This window comes from Gavialis gangeticus, unplaced genomic scaffold (assembly GCF_001723915.1).
Source record: "Gavialis gangeticus isolate Ggan-Ray unplaced genomic scaffold, GavGan_comp1, whole genome shotgun sequence".
NCBI classification, from domain to species: domain Eukaryota; kingdom Metazoa; phylum Chordata; order Crocodylia; family Gavialidae; genus Gavialis; species Gavialis gangeticus.
In genome coordinates, this window is record NW_017729032.1 from 194,836,641 (window position 1) to 194,846,120 (window position 9,480).

Below are 9,480 nucleotides of genomic sequence, written 5' to 3' on the forward strand. Positions count from 1 at the left end.
GAGGGCACCTGTACCCAACCTGCAGAGGTTTGGGGGAGGAAGGAGGAGGCTAACAGCTGCACGGCCCTGGGACTGTAGGGAAGGGCTGGGCTTACCTGGAGGATTGTTGTGTCTCAGGCTGCATTAATAGAGTGCAGGCCAAATTACAGGCTGGTTTCCCTCAGTTGTAAACATATGGACTGTGGTGCAAGCTATCTTTATTCATGTCCAATTCCATCTTTGGAATCAGAAACTGCTTCTAGATAAATCCTCCTCCTGTTTCATTACACCAGTTTTTCTTTTCCTTTTGACCAAACTAACAGAAAACATATAGATGCAAAATAATGTATTATCCCTATTGAGTGTGGGACAGATGAAGTTCAATATCATTTTAAATGCAGAACTTTTCATGAACTGATGCAACTGAGAAGGGGGGAAATTGTTTCTTTCACTGGGATGATTTTTATAGTCAGCTTTGTTATTTTTGTGCATCTCTTTTGCTTGTATTTGCATCTGCCATATTAAGGTACAAGGCTTTACTACTGTAATGTACCACTGGATTCTTTTCTGACAGACATGACATAGTTTTGACTTCACAATCCAAGTGAAGGTTTCCAATTAACATATTATGTTAACACTGCAGTAATGTGCCTTACAAATTATTTAAAAAAAACCCAACATAATTGATCCAATAAAAAAAGACAACGAAAACTCAGACAGGAACAGAGACAAAGAAAGGATTTCCACCCCTAAAGGCCCCCAAGGAGTAGATCAGAAGTTACAAACAAACCGATTTAAGTTATCAGAAATGGGTTCAAACCTGTAAGAAAACAAAAGCTCTGTGCACATAAACCAGTTTCAAAATGACTGAAACTGGTTTAAGATAAACCTGGTTGTATGTAGTATCAGACTTAACTGATTTGGGTCTAACTGGTTTATGAAACTTCTGTCCCAGACCTCTTCCTGGTTCAAGTTAAGTCACAGTCCCCCAGCATCCCAGCATGCTTTCTAGACCTGGACTGGGATGTGCTGTCTGCTCCAGCAGAGAAGGGTTGAGTGGAGGGAAGGGAGGATGGAGGCAGGGACTGCTCCCTCCCAGGTAAATGCCTACTGGGGTCTGGAGCCAGGGAGTGGAGTTAAACCCTCTTTTCCCTGAGTACAGAGCTGCCCTGCTGCTAAGCTTACTGAAAAATCACTGCTGGCTGCGGCTATGGACTACAAATCCCAGAGGCACCTGGAAGCAGGAAAAGGAAGTGATGAGCAACGCTGGCGCATCCTGCCCCTGTGAGTCTGGACTGCAAATCCCAGAGACATGGAGGGCAGCAGGAAGAGGAAGGGAACACACAGCCCATGCTGGCTATGCATCAGAGAGGCATGCCCTAGTGCCCCCTGGCTTCTGATCTGAGCCACTGCATTGATGTGGCTTTATTTCCTGAATCAGAAGTAAATGTGCATCCAGTTGTTTCTCAGTTTAACTAAGACTTAAACTAACCTGCAAAGACTGAATAGATTCAGCCTCAGGCTTTTTGACTGTTTGTACTTAGCCCATATGGATAGAGAGACTAAAAACTAGAAGAGCAAGATTCCCTTTGCAAATCAAAGGTGGTGTGAATGATACTATCTTTGTCTATAAATACATTATGGCAATAAATACCAGATAGGAAAAACAACAGTTACTTAACTCTAATAGCAAGATGCTGAAAAAGAAATTGGCATAAACTGACCATAAATTGGATTGGAAATTAGGAAGCAGTTTTTAAGTATTAAAAGAGCTAAACACTCTTCCAGTAAAAGAAATGGGAGAAACAGCCTAACTACTTATCAAAAAGAGCTCTGTATTTCTGCAAAAGGTATTTTATAGTATACCATATTATACCTAAGCACTGTTCAGTGGGCAAAGGCCTTCACTTCAGACAAGAGTTTGGCTTTCTGCATTTATTAAAGCATGTTAAAAAAACAGTTTTGAGGGAAAAAAAACAAAGTAATCTCATGTGGAAGTACCATGTTTCTGTGTGGAATGTGGCTTGATCTGATTACAATTTCTTGCTCTAAAACGCAAGGTCATATGCTTGCTCATGAAAGCATTTTCAAACAAATCCTGTTGATTTTGAATATGGTTCAATAAGCAGCATGATCTTCAAAACAACAACAAAAGCAAAATCAAATGGAATAAAAGGAAAGCTGCTAATTTAATAAAAGTAAAAATGTTCAGCTCTTAACTACTTAGTCTGATGGTGATTTTTATTATCTCTTTTGTTGACCTCACAAATGTTTGATAATTAATCCTAAATAAGTCTTTCTCCTTGTCTTCACAATCACTATGCGCTATTTGTGAATCTTTGAATGTTTCACATAATTAACTAATTGTGAGCCTGTAAGCCTAGTGATGATGATAAGGTATATAGTCAGATTATTTTTTTTTTTCATTCAAAATGTTAACTGCTACACTCTGGCTGACTGGAACACTGTAAACTACCATATGTACACAAATAGAAGATGACCCTGAATATAAGTTGACCCTCCAATAATTAGATCCTAATTATGGAAAAGTTATAAATTTGTTATAATTTTCCCAGGTATATAATCTGATTATTGGAGGGTTGCCTTGAAATTGTCCCCCTCCTATTGCTACAGTAGGAAAAATAAATCTAGTGGGTCAGGTAGTCGCCTTGTCCTCTGCCCCCTGCCACCCAGATTTCTTCCCCCTGGAGCTCCTTCCCCCCACTCCTTACTGTCAAACCCTTCTCTCCCTGAGCACATGGAGGTGAGGATCAAATTTGAAAATACTACCCTTGAAATAAAAATACCTGTAGTAATTTGCATAGAAACCCATAGACTTAGTTCATCCAGAATTGGCACAATTTTCCTTTTTTGAAACTGCTGCAAGTTTTAGCATAGATACTTGATAAACACATTGCTAGGCAGCACTTTTGTAACTACTTGCATATAATAGAAATTATTCATGATATTAGTCCAAAGCCAAGAGACTCATGATTTACCATATATGTCATTGGGCGGGCCCCAGCAGAGTCAACAGTGTTTCAAAGCCATGGTGACCTCACAGTTCAGCACTGCTCAGTATGTGCATGTGAACCAGATACCCACCAACAAAGGATCCATATGTTAATTAGCCCTCTAATAATGACTGGACTGGGGTGTTTTTGTCATGGGTCCTATGATCCTCCAAATATCAACATGCAGATGGGGAACAGGACAATCTAGTCTAGCTCCACCTAATGGAGGGTGGGGCCACACTAATCATATGCAACCTCATCTTGTATTCAAGTAAATATAGTAAATGAATATTTTTTATCATGCTAAGCTGTTTTGTCAAAGCTAAGGATTTTGAAGACATTTTTTATGGATAAGTTTGAGCTCTTAGGTGCTCAGAGGAAGAAGATAAATAAAAAACCTGACCTTTTCACTCCAGAAATGGACAGTTTAGAACAACTCCACTTTTGTTTTAAATATTTTAATTCCAAAGCAAAAGAACAGGCTTCAACACCCCCAAAACTGACATTAAGTGGAATTCTTTCCCTCCACTTCTTTCCTCTGAAGTGACATTTTATGCTATTGTAAGTCTTACAATAGTCTCAAGCTTCCTTCCTTCCAATACATCTTTGCTTTAAATGACAGTAACTTGAAAACCCATAGGGCTGGTCAAAGAAAAAAAGGCTCTGCTGATACTCACTAAGTGAGACAGATAATGGTTAGATGTGAAGGAGGTTAGACCAAAGGAGAACACAAGGGAGGAAGGGCATAAACATCACTTGAGCAGAGCAATGTTGCATTTAATTTTTTTTTAAATGTTGAGGTTTCTTGTATCCCTGCAAAGCCAGGATCCTTACTTAACAAAGATCACATTCTCAATTAATATAAATTTTGGCACAACCTCCAGTGCTGTCAGTTTAAACAAAACAAAAATATGGCCTTAAAAGTCTAACTATTCAGAGGACTTATTAAAAGTAATATAGCTTCAAATTTACCTAAAGTATTTTATAGACATAAGAAAAGGGCCATGACTTCAAAGATCATTATTTCAGACCATTTCAGGACTAGGTGAAATTTTTCAGTAAAGAAATTGCTGATATGGACAGGGAATCTACCAGCTTAGATGCTCAAACTGCAATGTTTCTAACCCTGCTAAAATATGAAGTGTCTATTTTACCCCATAGGACATGTAGGACTTTAAACTATGAATGAATCTTGCCTAGCTGTGCATATTGCTTATATTTAACACATAAAATAACATGCATCATCTTTCTCTACATAAGCAGTATTGCATACACACACACACACACACACACAAGCTACTAAAAATGTTAAAATTCAAACACGAAACACTGTTCAGTGCAAAATGCAAATGCTTTGGCAGTGTATACATTCTAAACTGTACCACCTTTTGCATATTCATTATGATACATCTGTAGTTATATGATAACAAATGTTCTATAAAAATGTCTCCTTCCTGTTCAGTGTGCAATCTAGATGGTAAGCAATGAAGGAAATATCCTAACTTCATATGTTTTTCTTCATTATTCAATACATTGCTTCATGCTTAACACACTATACACATATTCCTGCTCTTGCTATAAAATGACACAGGGCTCCTTGCAGGTTCCTCTAAGAATTTATTTTGCAAGACTTCCATATTAATTACAAACCATCCATCTGCTATTTAGTCATTCACTGTACAACTTTGTGTTTTCCATTTGTTAGAATTTCTGGAGAAATTAGAGCCTTTTTGTGTGTGAAATTAAGTCTGATGGATATCACACAAGTTTTCATAAGCAGAGGTCTTTAAAAAGATGACTTTCCACACTTTGCACTTAATCTTTGTGAAATATCTTTATTCCAGTTTCAGTTGCTGCTGGACAGTGCTGGATTATAGAAATTTAATCAAGGTTAATGACTACTAATACTAGAAAACTACTGACACTGGAACATATTTTGTACTTCTTGCTCCTTAAAAAGATTGTTTTCCTACTTAGAGAAGCAGATTCTACAACTCAGAAATGTTAACATTAAATCTTATCTAGTTAACTTTAAATTTTACATACTTAGGAATAACTAAATGTTCTTAAAAGTATGTTAAACTGTTCATTAGCCAAACATCGAGGACATTACAATATCAGAGCAGAGAATTCGAAAAGAGATTTTCTATGTGTATAATTTGTCTTGAGTAGTTCCCATAGTAGATATTTATTGCCTACCTGTTTAAAAATTAAGTATGTGAAAGAAAAGCACAAGAACTTTGGGGATCTTAGACCCTCTATTACCAAAATTTTTATGCCTTGTGAAAAAAGTCTAAAATACTGGTTAAAATAGCACCATTTTTTTCTTAGTTAAGAGCTAATTTATAACATGCGTTCAGCGTTAGTCAACTTCCAGGTCAGTGGTTTATAATTAATACTGTACACAGACAATATTTACTATTTAGAGCCATACAAAATAAGTAAAGAAAAACCCCAGCTACCTTTAAACTAAAAATTACTTTTTTGCTTATGAAGTTCATAAGCTGCAGAGTGAAAAGCGCACAGACTGGAAACTGGTTTTCAGAGCCAAACTGTGATTTTGTCCTGATGCATCTGACAGTAAGCATCTGGGTGAGTTTTGGATAAAAAAAGAAAAGAAAAATGAGGTAGTATGGCACAGACAGCATCAATTATGGACCAGAGAAGTTTCAGAGAATCTTTCATGACTCAATGACGTATCTACTTTTTTCTACAAGGCATGGTGATAAAGCATTTCTTTATCAAAAGCGGAGCTTGGCAAAGTATAATTTTTCTCTTTCTGCTGAACATAAAAACTCCAGGGTAGTTTAATAGGTAGCATGTACTGGACTAATACATACCAGGTAAAATTTTAACCATTTCTCAAATTTCACCCTACTCTGATGCTGGATAGTTTGTTTTTTTTCCCAAATGTATATCCAGACAGTATCCTGGAAATATAATAATTGTTGGAGATAGAAGGTTGAAACACTAAACACTTGAAAATTCTTACAAAACATACTAAATATTCAACTCCAGAAATACAATTAATGTGAACTGTAAAATTCAGTACAATGCATATCAACACATTACCACAAAAAAATGTGCGCAATCAGGGGTGAAACTGAGAAAGCCAGAGAGATAGTGAAAATAAAAATGGATCATTTCAAACATACTTTGAGATACTGCTTGGTTTCAGCAGGGGCCAGGTCCCCGGGATGTATTTGTGTTCTAGCCAGATTCTGCTCTGTTTCAGTTAGCCACTGAATAAAGCTCTTCATGTCATGGTGGAAAAGCCGCCACTTCTCCACAGATCTGTCAAACCGCCTGCAAGTGCAAAAAAGGAGACCAAATAAGCATGCCGTATGTTATCCAACTAGAGAGAGAGAGAAAAAAAATAATAATATGGTGACAACTGATGCAATTTTTCTGTCTGTATTTCTTTGCATTTTTAATGCCTACATGAAAAGAAAACATTACAGTACTTCGAAGGCAATCAAGAGATTGTTGAACCTACATACCCCAGGGCAGTGTCTTTTTTAAAAAAAATGTTTGAACTAAATTTCATGCAAATAGACATGTGGCTAACAACCTTGAGAACCTGAAGTCCTATATTAAGCCACATCAACTGCAAGAAACAACATTGTGTGTGTGTGTGTGTGTGTGTGTACACACACATCTACATATACAAGGTCACTTCTTATGTCTTGTCAGTCCAACTGCTAAAAGTACTAACAAGAAAACCAATTAATGTCAACTAAGGCAGTGGTTATGAATCATTAAACTTATGGCATTTCAGGTTTACTGAAAAACAACCAACTTACTGTACATACTTTACTTGGTACCAAATTGTTAAAAAGGACCAGCGATGGATTTAACTCCTTTCTTGAATGTAAAAGGATCCACATGGGCAGATCCAAGACTTTGGACAGTGGGAGTCTGGAGCCGCAAGCTTTGCTGCAGGGGTGGCTGCAGCCCCACTTAACCCATACCCCTCACCAGGGCTGGCACTAGCAGTAATGGGGGGAAATCAGATAGTCCTTCAAGCAGGTAAGGATTTTCCTTCCCTGCCCTCCATGCTCAGTGGCATGTTCTCTCCCCTTCCCATTCCCTCCCAGTGCTGCTGCACCAGCTGAACTGGGGATGGAGGATCTGAAGGTTTCAGAGCCACTACTGCCTCATTCTAGCTGGGCTACACATGGAGCTGCACTAGGCTCAGTTAGAAATGGCAGTGGCAACAGACAAGTTCTCTTCTCCCACGCCTGCTCCCAGACTGCCAGGGTAGGAAGGAAGAACCCACCCACTGCTGCCTCTGTCTGCAGATGAGCCCAGCTCCATACAGAGCATAGCTAGAGCGTGCACAGAAGAGGCCCTAGACAGCAAGAAATAATAACAGTGGCACTGGTGGACAAGGGAGAGGTGGGAGGACAGGGAGGGGAGGTGACCCTAAGGACAGAGGGGAAGGGTTGCAGCTGTTCTTACTTGTTCCAGGGAAGGGCCGGTTGGGAGTCCTCAGCTGCTGCTCCCTCAGCAGCTGTTGACTGAAAGAGGAGTGTGTCCACACCACTGCATCCTCCCCACCTCCCCCTGAGATCCACCGCTTAGGATCTATAAAGCATTGGCTAAGTTGAATAACTGAGGTCCCTTACCATACTGTACCCAAATACATGCTTTTATAGACACCCCCCCCCACACACACACACCTTTTCTTTTGAAAGAATTCTGCAGGTTAAAAGTATGCATATTTCATACCATGAAACCTGCATTTATTATAAAGCCTGCTGCAATACAGACTATCCCAAAGAATTGCAAATGATATTATTTCAATTTTATTGGAAGAAACTGATTTTGTGGGTCTGCCAAATGGCTGCCTATGTCAATCTTTATTGAAATTGTAATCCAAAGGAACTCTCGCACTGGCAAATAACACAAGTATATTCTTCTGATAGTTTCATTTTTATTCTGTATACATTTCGGTTAAACTCAACTTCATTTTTACATGCATGTATTCAAGTTCTTAAAAATGGCAGATTGAAACAAAATTACAGTATTTTATTTCAACAGAATCCAGCACAACGATGACAACAGTTACTACAGACTTTGTAAACCACAGCTCTTATTTTGACTCTTAGTTAGAACATACCAAACTCTTTTAAGCAGACATTAAAACTTTAATAGCAAATGTTGAATCTTATTTGTCATATGACTCTGGGCATTCTATTGGTTTGGGATCTGTATCCCTCAGCCACAGTCAAGATTTAATATGGATCTGTTTTCTATATTTGGAGGATTATGACAGCCAAGACAAAAAGGTCCGCGGACCCTATATTTCACTATACTGTGAAATGTGTCTTTCAGAGATTACTTGTTTGGGTGTTACTTTTTTTAAGCTTGATGACTATTAAATATTGTCTTCAGTTTTTTTCCCTTAAAATAATCTGCAAAGAAGGATTATTATTTTTTCAAGCAGGATTATCAAATGTATGGCCTGCAGGCCAGAGCCAGCTCATGGAACGGTTCGATTCAGCCTACAGGTCACTGGACCGAGTCCATGCGTCAACTGGCTCCGTGCTCGGTTTGCAGTGCAAGGGCTGGACCCCACATCATGCATGCTGCAGGCAGCACAAGAAGTTGGTCTGGGCACTGCATGCAGCCCACATGCCATATCCCCTGGCATGAATTGCAGGGACCAGACAGCGCACTGTGCACAGTGAGCCTCACGGCTAGTGCATACTGTACATAGCATGCGGGGAAGACCAACCATGCATACTGCACACCATGCAGAAGGCTGGCACAGGGCATGTGCTGCCTGTAGGGCGTGGAATGAACTTGAAGCTGCACATGGTCAAGGAGGTCAGGGGCACAGGCTGCATGCGGTGCCCTGGACTAACCCTCTGTACTACCTGCAGTGCCAGGTTGGACCTGGTTGGTCTCAATCTGGCCTCTAGACTAGCCCAGAAGCACTCATCTGGCCCATGGGACCAGATAAGTTTGACACCCTGGACTTAAGGGATAATAAAAAGGTGCTTAATATTCCCCATCCAACTATATGAACATCAACTCCCTGGCTAGGACCGTTTTCCTAGGTTTTTTGGGGAGGCTGGTACAGGGTAGGTGAAGGGCAGTCTGCTTTTAAGCATTAGGCTCTGCTGCTTAGTAAAGCACAGATGCATATACTACCCCTGACAAATCAACTATTACTAAGGTACTGTTGACCAATACAGCAAAACAGGCTGAGAATAGTGAAAGGCAGATAGTTATTTAGCCTTTAAATGATTTAGGTTAACCATACTACTCCTCCACTATATTTTTCTGGTATGTGAGAAAAGTACCCGTTTAAAAAACCTCTAGAAGTTATTAATCCGAGATAGAGTTGAGAAAAACATATTCCTTATACATTTTTAAAATGTACCATTTTATCAGCTTGATGAGGAGCTAGGGAATGGGGGGACATCAGCAAATATTATTTACTCACTGCTTATTTAGAATATAATTTTAAAATGACCAG

At 39.2% G+C, this 9,480-nt stretch overlaps 1 protein-coding gene across 1 annotated transcript in view; it reads right to left on the reverse strand.

Annotated features, from left to right (window-relative positions):
• The window catches only part of DMD (dystrophin), a 2,221,918-nt gene that overhangs the window by 1,298,623 nt on the left and 913,815 nt on the right, over window positions 1–9,480 (reverse strand). The window contains exon 42 of the mRNA XM_019523954.1: window positions 6,149–6,299. Within this exon, the coding sequence (XP_019379499.1) occupies window positions 6,149–6,299 (151 nt within the window). The remainder of the gene's footprint in view (window positions 1–6,148; window positions 6,300–9,480) is intronic.